The sequence below is a fragment of the Heliangelus exortis genome, chromosome 4, assembly GCF_036169615.1.
Source record: "Heliangelus exortis chromosome 4, bHelExo1.hap1, whole genome shotgun sequence".
NCBI lineage: Eukaryota > Metazoa > Chordata > Aves > Apodiformes > Trochilidae > Heliangelus > Heliangelus exortis.
In genome coordinates, this window is record NC_092425.1 from 17338214 (window position 1) to 17365571 (window position 27358).

At 39.9% G+C, this 27358-nt stretch overlaps 1 protein-coding gene across 1 annotated transcript in view; it reads left to right on the forward strand.

The window, feature by feature from the left end:
* The window catches only part of GALNTL6 (polypeptide N-acetylgalactosaminyltransferase like 6), a 449783-nt gene extending 431019 nt beyond the window's left edge, over positions 1–18764 (forward strand). The window contains exons 10-12 of the mRNA XM_071743188.1: positions 3231–3347; positions 9542–9691; positions 14716–18764. Coding sequence (XP_071599289.1) covers positions 3231–3347; positions 9542–9691; positions 14716–14883 — 435 coding nt within the window. The 3' untranslated portion in view covers positions 14884–18764. The remainder of the gene's footprint in view (positions 1–3230; positions 3348–9541; positions 9692–14715) is intronic.
* The last annotated feature ends 8594 nt before the right edge of the window (positions 18765–27358 follow it).

Sequence of the window (27358 nt, forward strand, 5' to 3'; positions counted from 1 at the left end):
GTCAAGTTATCTAGGGGACCATTTATTCTACAATATGTAAATACTGTTTGGAAACCCGAGATTTTTTTTCTTTTTTTTTTCTTTCTTAATAGAGAACAAAATTCTACCTGTGCATCAAATCAGCAGCTTCAAATATCAAGAGGTAACAATGTCTTCTTCAAACCTAAGGTCTAGGTTTTCAGACCTTCTGTCCTCCCATGTTCCTGCTCCTGTTTTACAGTAGACTTCTCTTTCCCCATTCCAGTGCCAGGAAGCTAAGGTAGTTCTTTACTGCTTTCTGAGGACATGGCCTGCTCTGGAGAAAAGCCTTTCTAACACAGGCTGGCTAGCTTAGAGAATGGATGCTGTGCTTTTACACAAAAAAAAAAAAAACAAAAAACAAAAAACAAAAAAACAAAAAACCCCACCGACCCAAAAAAACAAATAAAAAACCTTCTTTCTTAAACCCAAGGATTACTGTATCTAGGCTTACCCAGTGATTTTTTGTTATGGCTTGCTACCTCATTTAAAGCACAGAAGTCAGCTGCTATACCAGCAGAAATCCCATGCAGTTGGCAAGTCTTTGTTCTCAAGTGTCATTGCAGCACTGAAAATCCTCTGTGTCCTTGCTTGGACACCTCCAGTGTAGAAGAGTGAAAACAGACTCCTTAGAGTTTGTATTCTCTGTTCATTTAAGCCCCAGCTACTCCCTATGAGGACCATAGGGCCCATATTCTTACTGTCTTGCTATGTCCTAACTTCTGTGTAGGATGGCATTTCAAGAATGAAATATGAATAATGACTTACATATAGTGTTCTGTGCTTATTTTGGATTTTCTTTAATTCTAAACCAGCTTTTAAGATCACTGCTAGCCATCTTTGTTAGCCTATACAAACTTCTCAAAGGCATGCTTTTCACACACACTTATCTGTCTGTACAAATGACAGACAGGTTGAGCAAATAAATATTGCACATAGCAATTCAGTGTTCTAGATGCATGGGTGATAAAATCTTCTGTCTCCTGTTCATCCCAGTCTCTACAATTGCATAAATATGAATATTGGAAAAGTGAGTGTATTAAGGGTACTAGCTGTTTCTTTGCCAGTTGTACCTCATAATTTTAAAAATTTGAAATCCATTGTGTGAGTGACTGGAGACAAGGCACCTCAAATGCATATTTGAGCAAGTCCAGAGGAGGGCCAGAAAGATAATCAGAGGGCAGGAGCACCTCTCCTGTGAAGACAGGCTGAGAAAGTTGCAGAGGGACAAAAGCTCTGGGGAGACCTTATAGTAGCCTCCCAGTACCTGCAGGGAGTAATCAGGGAAGTTGGGAAGGGACTTTTTACAAGGGCATGAGTTAATAGGATGAGGGGGAATGGTTTTAAGCTGAAAGAGGGTAGATTTAGGTTAGATATTAGGAAGAAATTCTTCACTATGAAGGTGGTGAGACACTGGAACAGGTTGCCCAAGGAAGCTGTGGATGCTTCATGCCTGGATGTGTGCAAGGCCAGGTTGAATGGGGCTTCCTTGCCCATGGCAGTGGGATTGGAACTAGATGGTCTTTAAGGTCCCTTCCAACCCAAACCGCTCTATGATATTGAACTGTTCTATTGAAAAAGGCCTCTCCTTGTGCTCTGCTTTCCTTCCTTTTTTTATGAAAGTGTCTTAGGGGATTTGCAGGCTCTGTCATTCAGCAGAACTTTCCCCATGATCCCGGCAGCAGCATAATGGTGCAGTTCAATTTCTAGCTACTGCCAAGGCCACACAGAAACACCAGAGAACAAAAGCACAGACTTGACTGAAATTCCTGTATTGCAAAAAGAAAATAAAAACCAAACCATGGCCCTTCTGCAGTTGAAAGGAAGGGTAAACCAAAAAAAAAAAAAAAAAAAAAAAAAAAACCAACCAAAAAAAACCAAACGAAACCAACAACAACAAAAAAATGAGCTGGCATGTGAGTTGCAACAAACCCTTATGAAAGCCCTTCAATCCAATAAGCATTCATTGGATGGGGAGTATATTCACTGTCATTTTACAATTCTGAATCACATAAATATACCCCAACTGTTAACTGCAGGTGTTAGAATCCCATTTTAATTAGTTCATGCTCTAAGAAAAGAATTGATTTGTTATTTAATTTTGTATTAAGCCAGTAATCTTTACTTATACAATGTAAATTTAAGTGCACTGAGAAGTGATTGAACACTCTCCAAAAATTTATATTTGGAGTAATTATTTCACATAAAACTTTAAAAATGCAAAATTAAAATATATTCCCATCATTATTCTTTCCTGTCCATTTTGGTAGGTTATGCGAAAAGGAAGGCAGAGCTTTTAAAAATTAATCACCTTTCATCCTTTTTCTTCAGCTAATGTGACCATTTGACTAGTAGGTTTCGGCATCTGGTTGTGTGTATGACATGCTAGTGGTTTATCTCATCTATAGCAATTTTTATTGTATCAAAATAGGAAAAAAAAAGGGTAGAACTGGACTTGCCCAAAATTTCTCTGTGCTCCGGTGAAGACTCAGAGTTTGTTGGAGCCAATCACTCAAACTGATACTCTCATCAATTGTCCTATCTACCCTCTTCTTGGCTAAACAAATACAGCTCCTAAAACCTCTCCTGAAGGTAATGGGTTGTTAGATTTTCTCCAATCCCTTTTGCTTTCCCATCTGTCTAAATCTTTCTCAGAACATGGTGAACAGACTTGGTTCCAGTCCTCTAGAATAAGAAGAGCACAGTAGCTCTCCCATGTGCCTTACAAGTATGAGAACTGCTCCTCTCTGCAATGTTTGGTGCCATGCTGAGAAGTTTTCCATCCTTTTGTGTGTGAGGTATGCAGTATTTGAGAGGCAAAGAGACTCATACGGAAATAATTTCCTCCTGACACAGTTGATCTCTCTTGCTTTGGTAGGAGGGAAGAAGCATTCAGACCAAGACTTGAACTTCTCAAACACTTCTTGCCCTTGGTTTTTTTTGCATGGGAATATTTCACACACACACACCTTTCATTTGTTGTGCAGAGTATTTCAAACTTTGCTGCTTCTAAAGTTTTTCAGAAAAATAATAGTTCATTCCAGGAACTCTACCCAGTAAAAAAATAAGTTCCACCAGGTTTTATGTAACTAAAGGTTGATTTCAAGCCCTTCAGTTTCTCACTAAGGGAACTAAATTCCTAACCCCCTGATGCTAGAAGCTTTGTTCTGCAGCCTGGTTTAACATGAAATGCTGCTGTTTGACTTTTGCAGATTCGAAATGTGGCAGCCAACCTCTGTGTGGACAGTAAACACGGAGCTACAGGGACTGAGCTGAGACTGGACATCTGTGTGAAGGATGGCTCAGAAAGGACATGGTCACATGAGCAGGTATTTTATCAGTAGAAATAGTGTAAAGTTGGCAGTTCTCTCTTACAGTTTCTAAACATTTCTCTGAGAGCTCCTTCTCTTCCTAAGGCAAAGCAGGGTGTAGAAATAGTTTGTGACTGACTGCTGACCTAAATGGCTTTACTAAATGCTCTTTAACATAACCTCAGAAATTTCAACCATCATTTGGCCTTATATTCTTAATTTACAAAGGGAATTGCAATGCCCGAGGAGCTTTTGGGTGCCCCATTTTCCCCACTGTGTGATAAAGCAGGTTGACTTTGGTTCAGTTGCCTGAAAATATTTTAAATATAGTTCCTGGGCTTGTAAAGCCCTAGTGTTGTCTGCTCCTGGGCTTTCATCTCGATGAGCAGGTATATTTTAAATTAATATGTGGTATAACTGAGATAAATTGGTAAAGAAAAAAAAAACCAGAAAGGAGTTTCACAAAGTCAAGGGATGATAAAACTTCAAAAAGCACTTTTATCTAGGTTGGTAAGGTAGAAAAGTATTAGCTTCAGGAGTATAGAGGAGAGGAGCTCCGATTTGTACTCATTGTGGCTGCGAGTGCCTTAGGAAAGGCATCATGACCCACAGGCTGTGGGTCTGGCCAACCTGAGCAAAGAGAATCCAGTTGAAATGTACAACCTAACAGTTTATTATCAATTTTAGTGAACATGCCTTTCACAGAGGAAGGTCCCAGAATAGAAAAACTTCCCCAAGACGGGAAGAAAAATTGGCCTGGCAGTCACATTTGGCACTTTGTAAGAGCTTAAAAGCTCAGGAGAGTGGAGTTTTGAGGGATATTTGAAGTGCTGAGGTTAAGAAATCATTTTCAGAGGATACTGAGAAGTGAAGGGGGAGAGGTGCAAGTGAGTTAAACAGAAAAGCTGGAGGATGGTCACAATTTAGGTAAGTGCCAACTTGGGAAAAAGAAAGTTGCTGAAAGAAGGCTTCTTCACATAGCTACCACAGATGTAGCACAGTGATGGGATGCCAAAACTAGATAAATATAATCCCAGTTTGTTTGTGGAAGACATTCAGTAATTCAAGCAATTAATTGAAGAAAGTTGGATGGTGCAGACTAGGTCAGCACAGTGCTTACTGTCTTTAAAATATGCAAACTGAAGAGTTCCAAACTCTCCTCAAGAAGGAAGGAAGGCCCAAGAATGCCAGAGATGAGAGAAAGAAGGGAAGAAACCTGGATTAAAGGGTGAGAGAATAAAAATAAAATTAAATAATAATTTTAAAAAATTATCAGGGAAAGCAGAGAAAAGGGAGATTACTAATCTTTTTTGAAAGAGTAAGGTCTTGTGAAGTAGAGGAAAGGATGCAAAGGGACAAGGGTGGCGAGGAATCCACGTTTCAGTCTGCGTTGCGACATTTGTGATGTAAAGGTCTCAGTCCGTACTAACGACGAGAAGTGACTTCATTAAAATAAATAGGGTTAAGCTAGTACAAAAGGAGTTCAGCCAACCAGCTCCTCAGAGCCGCGAACCAAAACTAGAAAGCCACAAGCACATCCATGCTTGACGTGCCTTCCAGGGAGGGCATGAATTATTTCTGCCGGGCTGGTGCGGAACAGTGCGTGCCTTTTCCCTGCTAAAAAGACCGCCCGGCAGCACTCTCCTGAGGCGAGGACATTTCATCCAGTTGGCTGAACAGCTCCGTGACTGGGGCTGCCGAGGCTGGGTGACTCGGGGCTGCTGAGGAGCGGCGGGGGGGAAGCGGCGGCGGCGGCTGCCGAGCTCCGGGCGGGCTGCGGAGTGCGCCCGCGGGCTGCGGAACGCTCAGGGCAGCCCTGCACTGGCTCCGGCTGTAACTCCCTCGGAAGGGTTCACTCTCTTCTAGTTCGATTCATTCGCTGGGGTTTTTGGAGGTGTTTTGTTTGCTTTTCCTTCCCCCAGAAGGCTGCGCTGCGTTCAGAGGTTGTTCTACCCACTGATGGGAAGAGAGTTACCGGTGGTTTATCCAAACTGGGGATGTACAGCCTAGAAGTTATGTGAGAAATACTGGATTTTATTATAGAAATTTAAAAAATTATAAATTATTTATATCTAAATAATAATTTAATTTAAAATTATTACAGTAAATAATTAAATGCAAAATAAGTTTATCCTAGGAAGGAAATTTATCAAACTACAAAACAGACATTTTTAAAGAAAGATGATTTTGTGTCCGTCCTTACCAGACAAGAACCTGACATGGTATCTGCTACTGTATGGCTGGACAACTTGTTATTTCCATAATTTTAGTAGTGGTAACATCCTGTTGGATTCTGGATTAGTTTAAAAACAAAAGTTCTTTTTCTCAAGTATTCAGACTGCTGGTATAAATGACTTCCATTTGGCTGATAGATTTCAAGCACGAGTTTGTGCAAGGTACAGATCTTACAGATGTCACTTGAGAAAGAGAGGAAAGAATTATAGTTGCTCATGAACTAAAAGGGGAAGCAAAAGAGGTAGTAGACCTGGCTGAAACTCTAAATTTCTGTCTCATAGGAACTTACAGTATGCGCATAGTATTGCATCTAGAGGAAACTAGAGAACTTTCAGTTTACTTCTAGAGAAAAAAAATTCTGATAATATTTCCTTTTAGAAGATAAAAACATTTTGGTGATGCAGAGCTCAGGACTGCTGGCAGCCAATAGAAGTGTAAATATTCCCACAAAAGTGTGGTTTAGGTTGGTATATTTTGATAGAAATTTTTTCATCTAGCTCTTCTTACTCAATCCCAAAGGCTGCCTGGTCAGGAGCATTACCTGCAGTGCATGTAAAACCACAGACTAACAAAACATCCCACTAGGAGAAGGGATATCACCTGGTGCTTGCACCACAGTAAACTGAGAAGATTAACTTTGTTAAAGAGTGTTTGGGAAGAACTGTCAAACACCTGACCAGCCCACGGAGAGCTCATCTTTATTGCTTGTATCTTCTTGAGTTTGTTGCTTACGTGATTTCTATATATGCCAATAGATAGATACTAGCAGTGTTAATGAAAATATCAAGAATTTTAGTGTCATATTTCAAGTAGCATGGATTGACACTCATCTGGTCTTGTAACTTCTGCTATAAATTTATAGGAAATTCAGTGGCAAAGTATAGTAGCCTGATACGATCAGTGGAGCAGGCATCAGTGCTGATGCTGGATCAATACCTGATTCTTGGTGCCACTTGATTTGTGTCACATTACAAGGACAGGCATTGAAAGCCAAAAGTCTCAGCAGTGGTGGGAAGTAAGGATGAATGTCAATCCAGTTTCTGGAAATTTCCCCAGAATTGAAAAACAGAGAAGAAGGAAAAGATTGCACTGTTCAGCAGTCTTCCACCTCTGTCTTCCCAGAGTTAACTTCCAGCTTTGGGAAACTGGGGCTCTGCCAGACTGATCAGCAAAGGAAAATGACAGGCACCATCACCTCCTCTCAAGTCCCCCAGCCTGGCCAGGGAGTAAGAGGACAGACATCATCTCTAACATGGCCCAGCAAGTAGCTATGCTGCAACCCAGCTCTTTCCTCTTTACTTGGGGGTATAATTTAAGTCAGAGCCCACTTCCAAAACATGGCTTTTCACCTCTATGCATGGCACACGTTGTTCGCTCAAGCCTAACGCTGCAGTCAAAGCACAACAGCAGCTGATGGACCCCAGCCAGGCAGCAAGTCATTGAACAGTGTTGTCAGGCTGGAAAGCATTAATGGTATCAAAAGGGCCTTTGTCCTATAGATGGTCCCAAGCCAAGGGCTGCATCAGGCAATCATTCTCCAGGCCCTGTGCCAATTATAAATGAAGCTGGAAAACTGTGTTTTCCCCAGTTGCTGCATGGCAGGGCTAGGCTGCATGAAAAGTTAATGCAAGAGGGCTGAGGGGTTGCTTGGTTGCAAATGCAGAGGATGGGGCTGTTTTCTACAGGTTCTGTGATATGAGAGTTGGCAAAGGAGGAGAATGAGCATGCACTGAACCAGGACAGAAGATTTCATGGGTCCAGCAGGGAGCAGTGAACAGCAGCCCCATGGGTTGCAGGTGAAGAACCAGACTTCTGTTTGTTAATGCTGTGTCTGGAAATTCAGATGCAGCCTGGTTTCAAATCAGCAAGCAGACAGGAATTAAGAAAGGCATACAAATGCTCATCCATTTCTTGTAAAATCAGACACAGGTGGCTCCTAACAGCTTAGGTCAAAAGAACAACAAAATCCAAAGTGACAGGTGGTGGCAACAAAGCATTATGTACTCAGAACATTATCCAATAACATGCAGAATTGTACATTATACAAAGGAGAGGTAATTTTTCTATCACCTAGACTTAGTGTTAACTAAAGAGAATTTGCTGAATAATGGAGGATAGCAGGGAATTATGAGATTGAAAGGACCATAAGACTTCTCATTTTTTCTGTAAGTACAATATTTTTATATTAATTGAGTATATAGAGAAGTATAACCATTTTTCTGATCAGTCTTTTTCTCTTCTCCCTCCTAGTCCTAAAACATGTTTCTGCACCACCAAGGTTGATTTTATAGTAATATCACTATGGAGAAGATGTGCTTGTTGATTTAAATTGAAACTCTTTTTAAAAACAGGAATTTTAAAAAGGAGAAAAAGAAATTGGAAATTAGCTTGGAAATTACAAGTTATCTCTGTAGGGATTCCATGATGGTGCTTCCAAGAAACATGAAGAAGAGTAGAAAAATACTTTACTTTCTAAAAGGCAGAAATTGTTTTGAAAATTAAAGCTGTTCACCGCATTTTACTGCAGATAAATATAAAATGCACTCTGGGGGGGAGAAGAAATAAGGACACAGGGGCCGACTAAGAAAACGCTGTTTAGAAAACCTGTAGTACAGGTGTAAATAGGGAGCAACAGTTTACAATGAAACATGAAACAATAAAAAAGCAAATATTCAGATGTATTCTTGTATTTCATGCCTGCAGGCCAAAGGAACAGCCTTCAAATGTGGCACTTGGTAGCATGGTATAAGATTGAAGATGAGTATTTTTTAAAGCTGTGTCTTTTATAAAGATCATGGAAAGAAGATAGCTATCAAAATGAAAGGGCTAAAATCTGGGAAATGCAATATAAGTAATCATGATCAGACCTACAAAACACTAAATTTCAGGTTGGATTTGTAGATACTGGTTCTATCAGGGAAAGTGTGTGCATTGCAAGGACCAGGGTGCTAGATAAGAACTGAAGCTACTCTGAGCTGGTGGTGTTGGAGGCAGTCTGAGCACAGTATGGGGAGATGCTTGTCTGGATAGCAAGCCCAAATGCAGTTCCACAAGATGAACCATGGCTGCTAAACAGTTCCCACTAGCAAAGTTTGCTCACTGAAAGAGAGCTTCACCTTCTTGATGTTATATTTCAGTTTGTACTGTAGAAAATCAAAAATCATGTGGAAAGCCAAAGAACAGCACTGACAAGGAAAAAAAAAAAAAGGAAAAATCCAATTCTCACAGCTCTCAGAAGAGCTTCTCAGTAGCAGTTTACAAGCTGGAACCTGAAAGGAAAACACAGTCTGCATATTTAAATTTAATGCTGTCAGAACTGTCACCCTCATCTGATGGTTGAAAGACTGCAGTGTCACAGCATCATTTCAGACAGATAGGGTCTGATTGAGCAGGATTCCTCTATTAGCTGTGAGCCTCCACAATTCCTCTCAGACAGCAAGAGAAAGAATTTTAACAAGCTGCCCGTAGCTCACAGATTTTCAGTAGAAAGATGAAGATCATTTAATGTGTGGTTTCGGAGGAAAAAAGAGAGGATATGCTATCAGTGTCCCATATAAACAGAAGGAAACTGTTCATTAAACATAGGAAAGAAGCTGCATTGGAAAGATATCTCTGGATATCTTCTTCAGACCCAAATGAGAGCTAGAGAAAAGTTGATGGCAGAAGCTTTCTTAGTCCCAAGTAGCAGCAGTCCTAGCGCACACAGGTGCTTCTTTACCTGGAATAACTAAAGGCTTTAGTACAGTGTACCCCCTCTCCTCTCTCCAGACCTGTGTCACCAGAGATTATTTTCTTCCTTGCCACAGAAATCGTGCCTTCTTGGGGTATATTCCACATCCCTGCCAGTGCACTTCAATTAGGGCACTTGGCATCACGTAACTGCACGCAGGGATGTACAGAGTAGAGAAACGTGCATCAAGCTTTATGTATGGTTTAAATGTTTTTCACTCAATTACCTTGCCTGATTGTCTTTCTAGCTCTTCACCTTTGGTTGGAGAGAAGACATCCGCCCCGGAGAGCCACTTCACACCAGGAAGTTCTGCTTTGATGCCATTTCACACAGCAGCCCTGTCACTCTATACGATTGTCACGGGATGAAGGGAAACCAGCACTGGAGCTATCGGAAGGTTGGAGTCACTCCGGGGCATCTCGGAGGTTGAGACTGTCTTCAGCCTATGTTCAGTTTAGCACAGGCTTGTGTTTTCCCATCAGAGAAGCTTTGTTTTAAAATCCACCCTGATGTTCCAATTTAATTTTGTGGTAATCTCTCTTTAAAGCATATTCCTTTAGAGCATTCAGCTATTTAGGTCAAATTTAAATGAAAATGGATCTGATCCAGTTCAGAGGATGTCTCTGTTGGATCTGTTCCCTGAAAGGTGTTTTAGCATGCTACTTCTTCAAGATGCTTGTGTCATCTTAGCAGAGGCACTGTTGGAAATATTTTCATCCAATGTGACAGCAGCAAGAAATGCTACTCATGAGTTACTACATTTCAGCAATTACAAGCAGAAGAAAAATCTCCCTCAATGAAGAGAAAAAAAAATAACAAAAAACAAACAACCCAACATTAGAAGCACTGCTGTAAGCCCATAGAAGGCAGGTGTTTATAAATCAAAGATAAGCATCTTATACACTATTTTGATCTGCTGTTTCAGCCCATTTTTATAAATCACTGGAAACAAGAGGTCAAGTTAGAAACCATCAGAGTTTTATTTAGGGCAAAAAGTCCTGGTAATGCTACCAACTTGTTGTTAATTTTTTTAAATGATTAATCAGCAAGTTGTCTTGATTAAAGATGGCTCTAACAAACTCTGTATTCCATGCAAGATGAGGTCATAGATTTCTCTGGACCACTGAGGATTCCTCTCACACATCTTTCACTTTTCTTTGGCCACCACCTTGCTTAAACTGAGGCAAAAGTGCCCAGAATTGGATTTAGCCAGGTAAACCTGAACTGTGCTTTCTAGTTGGAAAATATGTATAGTAGAAAACTAAATGAGATCCATTCAAAGTAGTTTTTCCTTGACCCTTTTTCTGAGTACTTACTTATTAGCCTGTGCCTTTTCACCCTATTTATGTTGTGACTGGAGATCCATCACAAGAATTTTCAGAAGTGTAATCCCTTTGAAACTGAGGTATTACTTGTAATAACGTTAGAACATATGGGCCAGATATTTAGAGGACATAAATTGTCACGGGCATATTGCTGCAGAGATAGCTTTATAATGCCATAATAATACCTTCTTGCCTCTCCAATTTATCTTTTTGCCTACCCAAGCTGCAAGAAAGAAACTTTAATACCTTTAGCACTTCATTGGTGCCTAATGTAGCTGGTTCATAAGACAAAATGCAGGTCTGGAGCTGCCCTCTTTAAGGCTCATCACCTTTGATGTGGACAGAATACAGCAGATAAAAAAAAAAAAAAAAAAGACATTTGAAAAAAATACACGGTGTAAATTCTATTAAATCCTCTGCACAGGTTCATTTTTCATTTCTAGAAGGCTGACAGGGCTCACATAAAAGTTCTCAATGCAAGGCAGGCATTCTATCTCAGCAAGAAACACCACAAAATTTTGTTATGATGGAAGTACTGACACAGTCTTAACTGTAGTGCCAACCTGACAGCTAGCTGATTACTTTGCATAGACCTTCAAATTAAGAAACTGCATTGGAAAAATAGAATTCTTTAGGCTTAGTTCTAGTTTAGCTAAACAGTAAATAGTTCTTTTTTTTATTGTTTCACATAGTCTGTTTCCTCAGTACAGAGCAGATTTACATTAGAGATTGTTGGTGGTACAGCTATATCTCCAAAATCATAATGATACAAGTCATACCTAGTTCTGAGAACATCTTTGCAATATGATCTATAGTGTTTCAAAAATACCAAAAAATGCAACAGTACAAGAAAAGGATGGTGTATTGGTCTAACTGCATCTGTACTAAAATCCTTTACTTAGAGGACAGTATACTACTAAAATTACACCCTTAATAAATAAGATTAGTCCATTTAAGTGAGAAGTACCTCCTTTTGAAAAGCAGAGCAGGTCATTCATTTCTGTTATTTGCACTACTTAGAGACACTGCAGTTTCCTAATGGTCATATGTCTCTCCTGCCAATAATTTGTGTTTTAGGAAAAATTACTTTGTTTGTAAATATCTTAAAAAGCTGCTTAATATGAAATGTTTCTTTCTATGTTATCATACCATTTGTATAAAACTAGAAGATATGGTTTTTGTTCTTTTAAGGGTTGATCTCTGCACTGTTTTAAGATTCTTACAGTGTAGATACCCCAGCATTTGTGTGCTCTAGACCTATTAGTGCTATTTGTAGAGCACAAGTTTTCATGAGGGTTCTGATTCAGTAGGTCTTTAAAAAGAAACAGTTGTGCAAAATCAGTTTCATTATACTGTAATTCTGCCCTGAGCTTAGTGATTATGATAGATGTTAGGCTGCTGACGTCAAACAACATGCCCAGAACAGTATGGTTTGCTCATACCCCTCTGACAGCTTCAGGGAAGACCTGTAAGAGTAACACACACTAGGTATATAGATCATTTCCTCAGACAACCAAAGATATTGTGTTAGTGCCTTTTATCATATGGACATCTGTCCTGCTGAAACTGTACTGGGGCAACCAACTAATTTCAGAGAAAACTACTGCAGCCACCAGCTGCTAATGACTTCCAGTTGCTATTGACCTTGGCCATAGTTATAGCAGTGACCTATAAGAAATGAAAGGCTGTGTCTCATTACCAACCCCCTGAACTGCCGAGGTCCATTATCTTATGGAGAAGTTTCTCCTTCTGCAAATGATCTTCAGACTTGCCTTCGTGCCAGAAGGCATGAAGAAAAAGAATATCACTCTGCTATTTTCAGATGTTAGAAAAGTCTCCACAAGAGCACTTGCAGCTTTTCAATATTGGTACAAAGACGAATTTATACATTTCATTTAGAAAGTTCTTCTTAGGAATGCACGCAGCTGTTACCTGTCAAAGTCTTGAGCTTGTTTCCATTGAAACCTGTAAGAGCAGCAGGCATTGACCCTAGGTCAGTATAAGCTTGAAATGATAAATTAATAAATCTTTATATACAGCTAGGTCAGCCAGAACTTTTTCCAGAGTAGTAACTGTGTTCCCATTCTTAAAAGATGCTCTTCTCTCCTAATAACCAGACTTTCTAAAAGAAAGTACCAACAATGCTCCACTCAAAAATTGCATCCACTAGGTATTTCTGTGAGAAGAAAGACCTGCAGCTCTCTTCAGAAAGTCTGGAGTGGTTTTCATAGCACTCTTTTTGTACTGAAGCAGTTTCCTTTCTCCTTTTGCCAGCTATCCTATTAAAGTTTCTAATATTGCAGCTTCAGCTTGTTAGTAGCTTGACTGGTTCTTATGGCCAGCTATGACTCAAGGAAATCAGATACCACCTTCCTCTGAGCCCCACAGCAGTTAGGATGGCCATGGCACAGTCGCAATATCCTGGGTTTGGGCTCCATCAGTCTCTCACAGGACAAGAGGAGCTGGCCAGGTGCAAACAGGTGCCTGCACCACTCCGTAGGGTGCTTGGCAGTTCTTGCAGGTCCACCTCCTGGTAAGGACATGCCAGTCCTTTCTACAGGTTACACTTAGCCCCTTCTCGCGAGATGAATTATCCCAGCTGCTCAACTCATAGAGCAAAATGGATCATGACAGAAAGGCCTCCACCCATTCTGTTTGGTCCTGTTGGCTCTGGCTGCATCTTTCTGAACTGCAGTCCTGTGTGTGCATGTGTTTACCCACTCTTCTGAGGGAAGGGCAAATGCTGGAGCTGAAAAGCAGTGTTTGTGAAAGGCAGGTGTAGCACCAGCCAGAGCTGGTGATGCTTCAGACCTTGCTCTTTGTCACATATGTTATTATAAACAAGGGGCCTTGTACTTTACCAGTGTTTCACAACCCTCAAAACCAATCAAGTTCATCTTTCCTAAATGTGAAAAAGAAAAAAATTAAAAACAAACATGAACTTTTTCATAAGTGTTTTGAAATAGCTACTTTTTAATTTTGGTTTATAGTATTAAGTTTCTTTTTGCCTTCATGCTTCTTTTTTTGAATACACGTTCTTCTTAGTTAAAATTTCTGTATGCTCAGCACACAGAGTAACTGTGAGTTTTTAATCAATTGCAATTTGACTATTTTTTATCTCTCAAAAACCAGGCAAGCAGGATTACTGTTAAAATACAGGCAGGGCATTTTTGGCACGGAAGGAAAAAGCCTGGATGCATTTTAGAGAGGGTAATATGAAATTAATTGAATGGATACAGTCCATGCATAGTTCCTGGAAACTTTCAAACAATGTAATCACTCTCACATACGTCCCTCTCAAACACTTACTTACCTATGTAAACTATATTTACTATGTAGCAGCCACCCAACCCACAAATACCATTTTGTTCATTTGAGTAGTTTCTGCTTTTCCAAAGATTAACAGGTTATTTACATTTTGCTTCAGCTTTGTGAAGTAAATATTAATCAAACTAATAATCATGAATATGCTCTCAAAGCAACTTAATCCTTGGTTATCCTCCCAGAATCTCCACAGGGAGCTAAAAAAAATGTTAGTGTTTCCTTCTTATTAGGAGAGAAAGCATATTTCAGAGGCCATAGGCAAAGTCTGCATTTCATGGGGTGAGAATGGAAATCATCAGTCCTGGATGTCTCTGTCTATTACATCACTGAAGTTAATAACTCCTTTTTAACAGACAGATTGTTACAGATCCTCCTGCCCAGAAGCATGCCCAAAAATAAATCCATACACAAACACCTCCCCCTTTTCAGGTTCAGACATAAAAAATAGGATCCAGGGAAGCACATGATACGCAAAGATTATTAAATACATTCTTTTTTTTCATTATATTATGTTGTTATTAGTTAAGGATCAGATCATGTCTTGTCATCCATTCTTGAATTCACAATTTTGTGAAGGTTAATAGCCCAAGAGAAAAAAACACTCCATTCTCTACAGCTTTCTAATAGTAGCTGTGGTTATTACAGAAGGTTAGTGCACAGAAACCACAAAATTATTTCAGAGAGGGCTGTGTTAATCCATGTTCTGTAAAATAAGAACACTGCTGATGACTTGGCATTTGTTACTTACTTCTTTTTTCTCTCATTCCTGTAGGACAAAACTTTGTTCCATCCAGTAAGCAGCAGCTGCATAGATTGCAACCCAGCTGAGAAGAAGATTTTCATGAACAGATGTGACCCCTTATCGGAAACTCAACAATGGATTTTTGAACATATTAATATGACTGTTTTAGAAAAATTTAATAGCAAGGCCAGTTCCTAGGGAAAAAAAAAAAGTGAACACACCGAGTTACATACAGACTGCAGACTACCTTTTCGCCAGCATCTGGGTCGAAGATATCAGGAATTATAATTCCTAGATCCAGAAAACCTGTTCTGAGGATTAAGAAAATGCCACAGCAAGAGCCAACAGGCTGTCCTTGTGGATGTACAGTATCTGAAGAACTTGGCCAAGAGCCTCACCGGATGCTGCTGAGAACTTCAGGCTGAAAATTCCCTTGCTGGTCAAGGGAAAAAAAATGTTTTAAAACTGTTTAAAAGTACTCCAAGATAATAAAGTAAAACAAAACTCTAAAGTTTCTCAGGTCAGATCCTGCTGTAGTGAGTAGCTCAGAACAGATACTGTAATTTGGGGTGGGTATATGGTGTACATGATGGCTACAGGAACCTGAAGAAATCCCAGGTTTTAGAACTAAACATGCTGGTACAAGAATATGATGACCCAGCACTCCCTAGACAAGATATATTCTCTGTAGACATTCTCTTAATAAAAGGTTGGGTTAAGCAGGTTTAACCCTCAGAACTGCTGCAAGTAATTTTAAATACCTCCCTTTTACATTCCATTCATTACTAAAATAGGAATGGTAGAAATCTTAGGGTCTAGAATTACACTGTAGTGAAGCATGAAATAAACTGTAAAGTTTTGCCCTCACATTTTCCCCCCTCAGGAAAAAGAAGTAAAGCAATTAGATTTCTATACGTGAAATATTTAGCAATTATGTTTCAAATCCCATTGTCACAGATGGTGAGATTTTTTTTTTCCATGATAAATATAACAGCAGCAGCTGCAGCATAATGGAAAGCTTGTGAACTAGCTATCTTTTCTAAAGGTAGAATCCTTACCAAAGTACAAATTAAATTGAAATAAGCTGGGGAAAAAAACACATCAGGAGAGTAGGAAATAATTGCATACTGCATGCTGAGCTAGGTTATTCAAATTAACATTGGTACACTGCCATCACCTGTAAGTGGGTTGACTCCCTGCAGTGCAGCTTGCAAGGTCTTGCAGAGATCTTGCAGTGCTCTTGATGGATAGGAATGGAAAGGAAAAGTGACATGAAGCTGGTTGGGTGGTTTCTGGGATTTTGATATCTGTGATGGAAATCACATGAACTTCCCAGAGTTAGTAAATGGATGGTATTTTAGATCTCATGACAGAGGAAACAAGAAGTGCGAACAAGTTAAATGTTACAATATTTTGGTACTTTAAGGCACAGGCACAATTCAGGGTAAGAGACTTCTATCACACTGATGATCATTGTGCCCATGGCTATCAAGCTGTTCACAGGAGAGGCCTCTAAACCCTGTCTGGGGGGGCCATGGTTCTTCTCAGCAGAAATCAGGTAGTACAGATGTGTGGAACATTTGGAATTTTTCAAGGTATAAATTTATTTCAAGTAAATACATGGCTTGCTTTTACTAGAAAGATGAATTTACAGATGGAACACCATAAATGCAGATAGATCACATCCTCTGAGAGGTGGCTGTAACAGTGCTTTCAGGTTCCAAAAATATCATATGTAATTAAGTCACTCTTTCTGATTGCTGGAGAGGTGGCTGACTAACCAAAATACTGATGTGCAATCTACTCTGTTTTGAGAGAGTAAGGCAACTGGGTTTTGTTTATTGCTCCGTAAGCTGTGTTTATGCAGAAAGAGCATTGATTGCATCCAGAGGATGGATCTAGTACCAATAACTAGTTGTACATTAAAACCCAAAATTGTAGTCACAGTAAGTTTTTAGGAGAGGAGTGAGATCCTGTAGTATTCAGGATGCATGCACTTGGAAAACTCTGAAATGCATCCACACATCAAGTTATTGCTGCAATTTAGTGAAGAGATCTGTCAAATAAGACAACAGAGATGTGTTTTTAGAGTTAGACCTCATTTTATGATTTTAAAACAAGAGAACTCGTTCAGGTATTGTTTAAATTTAATTTGATGACATGGTGCACTCAGGAATGGAAGCAATAAGGCCACTGTATGAGGATACTTCAGATTTGTTTAGCTGTCAGACAGAACTGTAGACAGAACCAGACCAGGCACTGCAGACTCTATTCTTTCTCAGGTGCACTGCCTGCAGCATCATTTACTTGCAGCCTAAACTTGAAAAAAGAGGGTTTGGAAAAAGAAGAAAATAGGTGCCTAAAATGTAAGTGCATTGATTGTAACTGGCCCCAAACTGTCAAAAGCCCTGGAAGCAACGCTATCAAAATAGAGAAGCAAAGGAGAACTGCTAAAGCAGCTAAGCAGCTTATATTATGCATGGAATGGAAGGGTTATGTCATTCAGTGTCTGACTGCATCTCAGGGGTCTGATTTTGAAATGACTGGTGGGAGCTATGCTACAGTTAGGGCAAAGAACTTCTGTGCCTTTTACATCCCTCTTTGAGCAGTATTGAACAGCATCTTAGAGTGCCAAAGGAAAATTTCCTCTTTCTCAGAAGGACACTAATTTTAAGCTCTAGAAGTCCTTGTCAGAAAACAAACCACATAACTAATATTCAGATGTTCTGGGGGGAAAATACAATGTTTTTAGATTTTTTAGGCAAAATACAATTAAAATATATTGGAGATTGTTGTGGGTCAGTAGTGAGCAACTGTTAATCAATCTGGAAATAAACAGGTTAAATTAAGGTCCATATCTTGAGGAAAGTCTACTGTGGCCAGTGAAAAGAGGTAGATGGAGAAGTTGGTTTTCACTTCCTGGGCTGACCTTTCAAATATTTAGTGTAACCAGAACTGCACAGAAGACAAATGACAGGACTTATTAGACTACTAGTGAAGAGAGTATCTTTAGCTTAAGCAAACTTCTCTGTTTAAAAAACTGAGACAATAAAAGCTAGCATGTGGCTTCATCACGGGCAGCTGTAGTCCTTCTAGTAGGGGTATAAGGTGACTCTAGAGTCAACATGCTCAGAGCTGCCTTCCTGTAACACTTGGGAAGGCAGATTCACAAAACTTGCTAAGCACAGGAATCCTTTCCAATAGAAAGTTTTATTTATAATAAATTATCATCCTTACATCTAAATTAAATTCTTTCTTCATTGTTCTCCAAAGCTTTCCACTGCTAAGTTTTTCATTACTAATTTAACATTCAGAATTTCTTTAAGTCTTCCTACAACCATCTTTTTTCCACTCAACAAACAGCTGAACAACACGACAGAATGGACAGATATATCTTCCTCTCACATTTCACCAGGAGCTTTTAGTTTTAATATGCACTTCTCCAAAAGACTGTGAAGTGTCTTCCAGGCTATTTTTTTAATACCATAGTTCTGAATATATTTGGAATCTAGTGCACAGTTAGCTAGCATTAACTGATGTGGGCTCATCATTTCAGTGGAGCTATACTAATCTGCCCCATCTGAAGAATTGCTTCAGGTGTTTTTTTAATTATTTATTTTATGGCTGAGAGGGCTTTAATCAACATGACTGAAAAGAGGATCTTTGTATCTCAAGAGTTCATCAGCACCTACCCTAAACTTTTTTCATTCAATGTTAATCTGACTCTTTTTTGTGGCCAGCAAGCTACAACCAAAGGAGAGAGCAACTGGAAAAGCAGAAAAAAACACAAAGTGCAACTAAAATGCTAAAATCATGTTTCCCTGTGTATATTCAAAAATCTAAGCAGAAGCCTTGGGGGAGAGGGCTTAAAAGGGAGGGAAGGAGCTGGGAGAGAGCAGCCTTGTTGCAGAGGCATAGCAAGCCTTCAGTGTTCATTTAGCACATCTTGTTTCAGAAAAAATGAGATTGCTTTAGAACAAATGTTTCTGCAACATTATGGATGTTTTATTGGTATAATGCATACTCCCTAGGTCTGTGGCTGCTGAGCTAGGTCTTCCTCATGATAAAGACAGACTAAGGGCACTTCTTATCTAGACAAGGTTGCTCAATGCCTCATCCAACCTGGCCTTGAACAGCTCCAGGAGGGGGCATCCACAACTTCTCTGAGCAATCTGTTCTAGAGACTCACTATTCTTGCACTAAATACCTAAACCTGTCTTGATGTCTCCTGTAATCTCATATTTCCTTTCTATAATTCTGAGTACAGTGGGCTGAAGAAAATCTGAAGAGAGGAGGAAAAGAACAAACAGTGAGAGAGTTTAGATTGAGATGATCAGAAAAATACAACAGATGTCCTGAAAGCTTCAGCAGCATTCAGAAAATACATTTTCTGTGTGCAACAGCAGCTTTCTAATCTTTCAGCCTATCATTAATATCCATGGTACTACCCTTGAAGCAGGACTTCTAAAAAAAATGTGCTATCATTTGGCACGGTAGATGGACAGCGTGGTGCCAGAGAGGAAAATCTCTTTCTAGGAGAAGTTCCTGAAGAAATTGCATTCAAACATTTCAGTCTTGGCTATTTCTAAGGCTCACATTATCTGAATATTTTTTTCTTTTTTTACTGGACCTGGTAGTGCAGTAGGTGCTTTAATGGCCCTGATGAGAATAATGCAGAAAACAAGGGAACAAAGAGGACATGGTTTAAAACAGTAAGATTTTCTGATTACCTAAAGGCCTAAAAGATTACTTAAAATCTTGTTGATTATACATAGAGAAGTCTTTTTCTTTTGTGTGGCAATTGTGGTAGATGTCTGGCTCCAGGGAACATATGAATGAGAAGTTGCTATGTAAAGTGAGACAGTAGGAAAGCTCAAAATCATCAGAAGATGCAGAAGTCATGATGACCCATTTCTGACAAGCAGAAGAATCAGGTGTTGAGACAATATCATGGACAGTGTAAGGGATGGCAGGAGAGCTGCAGTAAGGAGATCTAGTAAGTGGTACTACCTAACAAACATAAACATACAGGAAAGGAAAGCTTGGTCCTCATTAACCTTAGCCCTCATTAACATTGGAAATATCCTTAACCCTTCATGAAAGTATTAGCTGATTTAATTAAGTTAATCTTTCACCTTTTCCACATAAATGACTCAAACTGGAAGGAATCACACCTCAAGTAAATTTCTGTTGATCACCTTGAGGCACTTGATTGGCACAAAACACCACTAGACAGTTCAGCCAACAACCCTAACTGGCATCAGCCTGGAAGATCTGTAGGCCCCTGGCATCCCTCAGTGAAAAGTTTTCACAGGCCTAAAGGAGTGATTGATGCTAATGATCCTAGATTAAGATCAGGAGTCATGAGCTTGCATAGAGGTTAAAGGCCAAATGGTGAGATTAGGAGATGGCAGTGAAATTGAGAAAGGAAGGGGGAAATAAATGCTTGAAGGGCAGGGACAAGACTCTTTCTGGATGTAAAGGAAGAATGACAGAAAGCTCAGCCATGGTAAGTTTGAATGCCTCTTCATACCAGAATTTTTTGGTTTTATTTCCATAACAAATATTCAGGAATTGAGAAGCAATCAATTCCATGCCTTCCTGCAAAGGACTTGTATTTAGATAAAGAGAAGAGCATAATCTGTAGTGTATTGAGCAAAGATTTGCTGGACACCAAGCCAGTATTTCCACCAAAGGTATGTATGTGCATTCCTGAGGATACTTTTTAAATAGCGTGTAAAAGCAGAACATTATGGTCCCTTTTTCACCTCAGATTAATATTTTGCTTCCTCTCTAGCTTTTTTTGAAAGAGGAAAGGCATTTAGCTACATTTTCAAGAAAATGTGAACACAAATCAGTGCAAAGTACCTACTCCCTCTGTGGATCAAGAAAATGGGTGTTTCTCTTTAGGCATACCAAACAGCCCATAAAAAAATAAAAATAAAAATAAAAAAATCAGTGTAGCTCTGCATTCATGACTCATTCTTTGCAGCATTCACCTTTTTTATCCATTTTAATGATTTTCTTTGTTCTTTTTCTTATATGGTGTTTCTTCCCTTCTGCTGGCTACCTTCTGCAAGGTTCTGCCAGAATCCTGGTCTTCCCTTCTTCCCTCCATTTTGTTTTGTACCAAGACATATTTCTGTTGTTGCAGATCCCATCCTTAAGGTAAGGGTCACTAAAGCTGCTTTGATCTTGACTTTTAAGGGCCACAAGACTTCTGCCTCAGGCACTTCACTTGCTGCACCTTAACTAGCAGAGGAGTGGGAAGGAGAAAGGCACCTGAGAAGAACAAAGTTCTGTCCTTAAGGGTCAGTCTCACTACACTTTTTCTCCATGAAACAGTTATATCTCATTGCAGAGACAAACATCTTTGAGGGAGAAAATTGCATTGGTAATGTTTCTCACTCATCTTCAAAATTCAGTGCTAACAGAGAGGGGAATATGTAAGAACACAAGTATCTTATTCAGTGGATACACTTTTTACAAATGTTCAGAAGATGAACTTAACATGCTAAGCAGGTTTTAATTTGTAATTGTCCTCATTGAGCTAATATACATACAGGAAACTGAGGTAGAGTTATATTAAAAGGTGGTTTGTAGAAGCCACCAAGGAGTTAGAGCAAATTTATCTGAAGGCATTATTTCAAATCTGGTATGGATGTGTAATCTCTCATGAATGCATAATACAGGTTAATGTCTAGTCACTCTGTAGAGACTTAGAGGGGCTTTTTTTACAAAACCTCAAAGAGAAAGATTGTCCAACACTCAGATCTTTTGCTTTCAGGTGTATAGGGCTCCAGTTTATTCTCCAGCAAGTTAACAAAGCTAATATATTTAAAAAGGCCTTATGATTCTCAGTATCAAAGCTGTATTTGCAGAGATGGCAGTAAAACATCGCCTTTTCTTTCCTATTAGCAGACAAACCTTTCATTTGTTTTCTATTTGTTTCTATATACCTCCAGAGTAACTTATTTGTAACCACAGAAAGAACACACAGAAAGAAGCTGTATCCTCTCCCCTCACTAAAAGAGTTCCTAGGAGATAAGAGTACCACTGTGGGCTGTACAAATGAGCTGTTGAAAGGATTGTCAGCCAAGGAAGAGGGATTTCATACAGAAGAAAACTAAACCCACCTAAAGTTTGTTTTCCTTTATTCCTGTATTTATTATCAGCCTCCAAATTGCAGCTACTGCTCTACATCTAAATGTCTCATAGTTTACCTACATCTGGAAGCATAATGATGCTTCATCAGGGTTCTGCTGCCAGTTTTCCATACAAGTCTGCACCATGACTATATAAGCCTGATCTTTGGAGTTGCAAGTCATTCTCCACAGTTGCTGTCACTGAAGTGGGTACATTCCTTCTGACCTTGGCCTGACCTCTAGTTTTCCACTTCAAACTCTATTGGCCAAAGTAGCTTGGTACTGAGCAGCTCTTCAGAAGGTCTGGTCCATTGCACAACTCGTGATGCTTCCCAGCAGTCCGGCCCACGTAAACACAAGGCTTACCCAGCATTAGGTGGAAAACAGAAAATGGTGATCCCTTCTGAGCCCCTGAGGTGCTCTTGCTTACCAACTAGTCTTTTTTTCTGATTGTCAGTGGGTTTTCCAGGCATCTCTATGAATAAGCACCCTTTCCTGCAGGTATCCTGCAAAATATCCATTTCTCTCACTTTTCTGAGAGTCTGGAATTACAGCCTTCACTTGCTGTTAAGCAACATTCAGGACAAAACACTCCCTGGTGATTCAGCTATGATAAACTATTTTTAAAGGGCCAAGAAGAGCTGGAGACAACTTTGTGTAATCCTTATCCAATGTGATAGTAGGCAAGACAGTCAGTGGTGAGCTGAGCTGACAGGCAGCTAGTAAAGCTCAATCAGCAAATAAGAAGGAGTTGTCTAGTTTTATGAGAATCAAGGTGAAAAAATTTTATTGTTGTGATTTAGGATATATAGCTCTCAGAAAAAAAAATGGGGAAAATATCTTCAGGTATGTGCATTGAAGTATTATACAATAGACTACAAGTTCTAATATATATATTATAATAAGTAAAAGGAAAACATACACTTCTGTACTGTCTAGTTGGCTTAGGTGTTATTAAACAACAGCTGTAGAAGCTTTGACCAACTTACTGATATATTAATGTTCAAGACATGCTTAAAGGATTTACAGAGAGCACACGCCTGTAAATTACTAGACTGTAATTAAGAAGTTGAATTATGGAATAAAAACTGTACACCTGTCCTATTTTATATTTGGATGTATTATGTGACAGAATACAAAGTAAAAGATTGCTGAACAACAATTTAAAAAAAAATTACGATGATCTGAATGAATAAATACCTCTCAGAAACTACAGCATTAATGTTTCCATTTGTTGTACACCTACTGCTATTACAATAACCTGCTCTGTCAGGTGGGTAAAGGAGCAGCCCAGCCCAGCCGGCTGCGGGGCTGCCCAGGGCCATTACCACAGCCCCAGCCCCACCAGCTCTGCAGTAACAGAGAGAGAAACAGAGTCAGCTTCTCCAGCAAAGAGCACTGCCAGCTCTGGCAATATGAAAACTCGTATCTCGAATGGCCACTTAAATGAGGCTGATACAGAAGTGAGTACAAAACAGCTCTACACTCAAGAGCTGCCAAGTGAGGAGGAAGCGGAGGAGCGGTCAGCGAGGACTCCACATCAGGGAAAAAAAACCCACACTACTACCCACCAACAAACTCCACACTAGAAATTCATGGTACCTCTGGTACTTCTAGTGTTTACGACTGCTAAGATACAAAATACACCATCTTCCTAAGCAGGATTCCTTTTTTAATTTGTATCTCTTTAAGTCCTATAACTGCATTTTATGAATACCAATGCACTTCAGTTTTTCAGCGCTGTATCTCTACCATAAAACTTTCTGTCCTAAAATAGTTGGTTACATTCATCTCTGACATCCACTGCATATGGCAGACTTGTGGTAGGATTTAACTGGACACATGTTAATTTTTATTTGTTCAGGCAGCTTTCTGAGAGAACAGTTAAAGTGAACATTGCTTGTCAGGAATTCTGAAGGTCAAAGTAGCAAAAATAAGAAAACTAACAGTATACGCAGAAAATATGAAAATGACTGCCTTGTCTAGAGAGCTTAAAAGGGTGCTGTAGTCAAATGCAAACTGAAAGCATACCCAGATGCAAAAAGACCCCACCCATAACAAAACAACAAAAACCCTGTTACTTGTCACCTAAAATGTTTGGGACTAAGTCTTTATAGGCAGTTTGGTAAATATCATTCCAGAATGATAAACTTGGTGATTACAGCAACAAAACAAAATAAAAGTGTGGAGGATTTTATGAATAACAAAAACTGCTATCAAATCCCTAATGAGGCTGGAGACATTAGTATTACAGGCACCACCCTTGGCAAGGGAACAACTTGGAAGAAATAGTAATAATAATAATAATAATAATTTTTATAACAATAAAGTGCTTTAGAACAATTAGGCATTAGTTTTAATGTCACCCAAAGTGAAACAACAGCAGAACAATAAAGGATTCTGCCATTTGCATCAATTTAATTTCCCAGCCTGAGCAAAGCACAGCACATAAAGAAACCAGAAAACCCTATGTGAATTCTGTATCAATTGTCTAATTACCTTTGATAACATCAGGTGCAAACCTTCAAGGAAAAAGCTTTAAAGAGGTTTGGCACTGTAAGGGCACACCAGGAGAAGAGGAAGGTCTGAAGGGGGGAGTAAAGAAAGGAGAAGGGGTTGCACCTTGTTCTGAAATGAGTGGATTGTCCCTGGTCTCAGGGACAAGGGAGAGGCAGGAGTTATGCAGCAGTTGCTAGAACACATTTATTGTCTTGGATCTCAATGTTTCAGCACGGCAAGAGGGATAAGGAGGCTGAATGAGTTTGCTTTGGCAGAAGCAGAAACACATTTTTCTTCAAGGCTGATGTGTGCCATGCATTTTCCTGCCCGTCTGGAATCAGAGGAGAATCCATTCCTAGCTTCTACCTCCTTGCCTCCCTCCTCAGCAATGCCTACAGATGTGGAAAGGTGAGGGCAGTTTGTGATACTCCTGGTTGGGTCCTGGACCGCTCTGGAAGAGAAGGTCTGTGGCAGACACAAGATTTCAGCCTTTAGATACTGCTCCACATTTGCAGGAATGAAACACTTGCAAAGTGCAGCCACACAGAGTCTGAATTTCCATCACTAGCTTCCCACCAGCTCTGTGCAGTTGCTGCCTGTTACCTCAGGGGCAACACTTGAGTCCTTGAATCCCTGCTTCCCTGCCTGCTGATTCCCTGCACCAGCTGGAGATGTGCCACCTGTCTGCACAACCAATAGTGCTGGGAGCTCTGATCAACAAACTGCTCCAGCTGGGTGGGAAGGAGGGGCATCCTCCTTGGTGTGAAGGAGGAGTGGAGTGACCTCTTCAGCTGGAGGCCTTGAGTAGAGGAAGCAGAAGAGAGTGTCTGGGGGAATGTTTGTGTTTGGATTACTCTAGTTAGACTCTTTTTTGCCATTGAGGTAAGTGGGGAAAAAAACAGGGGACTTTTTGTTTGGTTGTTTTGGTTTCTCTGCTTAAGTTCTTAAGTGACCTTCACCACTGCAATAGTTAAATGTGTCTCTTGATTTGGAACTAATAAGCTCCTGCTTTAAGGAAATGCCAGGGTAAACTTTCATTCTGTCAGGGGGAAGTGATAGAAGAAAAGTAGCTCCCAGCAGGCAGGCAGACAAGCAGGGAGAGCAAAGGCAGCTGACTAGCCCCAGTGGTGGTATCTACAAGCCAGTAAGTCACAGCTCTTTACTGGTGAGGTTGATTTGGTAGCTACTGCCTGAATTAGTAGAAGGTGGACATTATATTCAGTTTAATGGAGTATCCTGATCTCCTCAGTGCTTCCCAGAATCCAAATAGAGAGCAAGTTGCCAGTTAGCAGGGGGCATCCTCCCTCTGCGGTACCTCTTTAGGCCAACCCACACACTTCAAGTGACCCAGGAGGGTCCATGTTGGCATCAGCAACACCACCAGGACAGAGTTTTGGGGTGGGGGGGGAATGGCTGTCGCCTGCACAGTTCCACATTTACCATTTTCTCACCAATCTCATACAGGAACAGACCACACCAAAGGCTATATGAAGCCTATACAAATTCAATCTCAGGGCTTTTTTGAGCTGTGGCTCCACCATTTTCATGCCAAGAAACCTGAAGTTGCAGCCCTCTGAGAAGATATGACCCTGATTCTCCAAGCACTGGGACACACAACTGAAAGGAGACCATGCCATCCCAAAACCAGGTCAGTGACTGAGCTATTTGGTGTTGGCAAGTCAAGTGTTGGTACCACAAAGGAGCTTATGAAGGCATTTGCCGATGTTGCTTAGACCTCAGATAAAGAACTCTGTTTTTGTCTCTGAAATAGCAGCTAGGATGAAGATGAAAAGGTGGGAAGATAGGGATGGGTGGGAAGACAAAATTGCAGTGTGATGCACAAAGAATGTAGATGGGTTTTATGCTCCTAAAAGTTTATTAATGTGGTAGCAGTGAGGCACAGGAGCAAACTGGCACACAGGCCTTGAATAACCATGGACATAAGACTATAAAAATTTATGGCAGGCTGCAACTGATGGTTTCAGTTTATTTCTTTTAAACAACACACTCCAAAATTAAGTTCTGTGGCCCTGACCTTTCAGGAGCTGAGATCTAGCCTGCTTCTCAAGGCTTTTGCTCAAGAAATTACAGCCCACTGCTGTCTACATGCTGGTCAGTTGGGAAGGATGATGGTGTAACATGTGAAAGCAAAATGGCATTTGCTTTCTGTCCCTCGCTGCCAGCATGTCCAGTGGTACTTGTGTTGCTGCTGTGCTTGTTACAATCTCTGCTAAGGTAAGGAGACACTTTTTTTTTTGCTCTGTAGGCAACACCTGTGGTCTCTTAGGCTGATAGGCAACCTGGCATGGCTGAGGTGAATTACAGATGGAAAAAAGACAGTTTTATGTGTATTGCTGGGCAGTACATCTAGCAGAATGTAATGCTGTGTGGCAAGTTAGCAAATATTTTTCATATAATTAAGCATGTGTGTGTAATTACGAGTTTAGTGCTTTGTAAAAGCTTAGAGTACATCATCCTGCCTCTTCCCTCTTTCTAACATAGCTCTTCCATTAAGAAATGCAAAGTTCTTGAAGAGCAAATGTTGGTTTAGGAGCTACTACACTCCAGCTTCCCATAAATGAGAAGGAAAAGCCAAAAGTGTCATGTGCTCTGTGCTAGCTACTTTTGGTATAAAGGATGTCCCTGAACTTTTTTTCCATACAAAAAATCTTTTTCTTTCTTCATCAGTTTTTCTTCTGACCAATTACTGAGATCTTCTTCAGCTAGGTCACTCTCTAAAGGCTGTGGTGATTCTTAGAAATACCTGTCAATGTGTGTGAGAAGAAATTAAGGACAGTCTAACCATGAAAAAGGTCCACAATATTTTCAGTTCACCTGAAAGCATCCATCAAAATAAATCTGGAGGAAAATACTTTCCCTTTTAAAACACATACTTGAACAAAGGTAAACTAAACATTTTTCTCATTTGCCTGCCACAATATTCTTCACTTGGTGCCTGAGCACAGCAGTTAGCATGTGTAAATATTGCAGCTCATTTTTTTAAAAAGCATAACTGTTATATCAGTAAT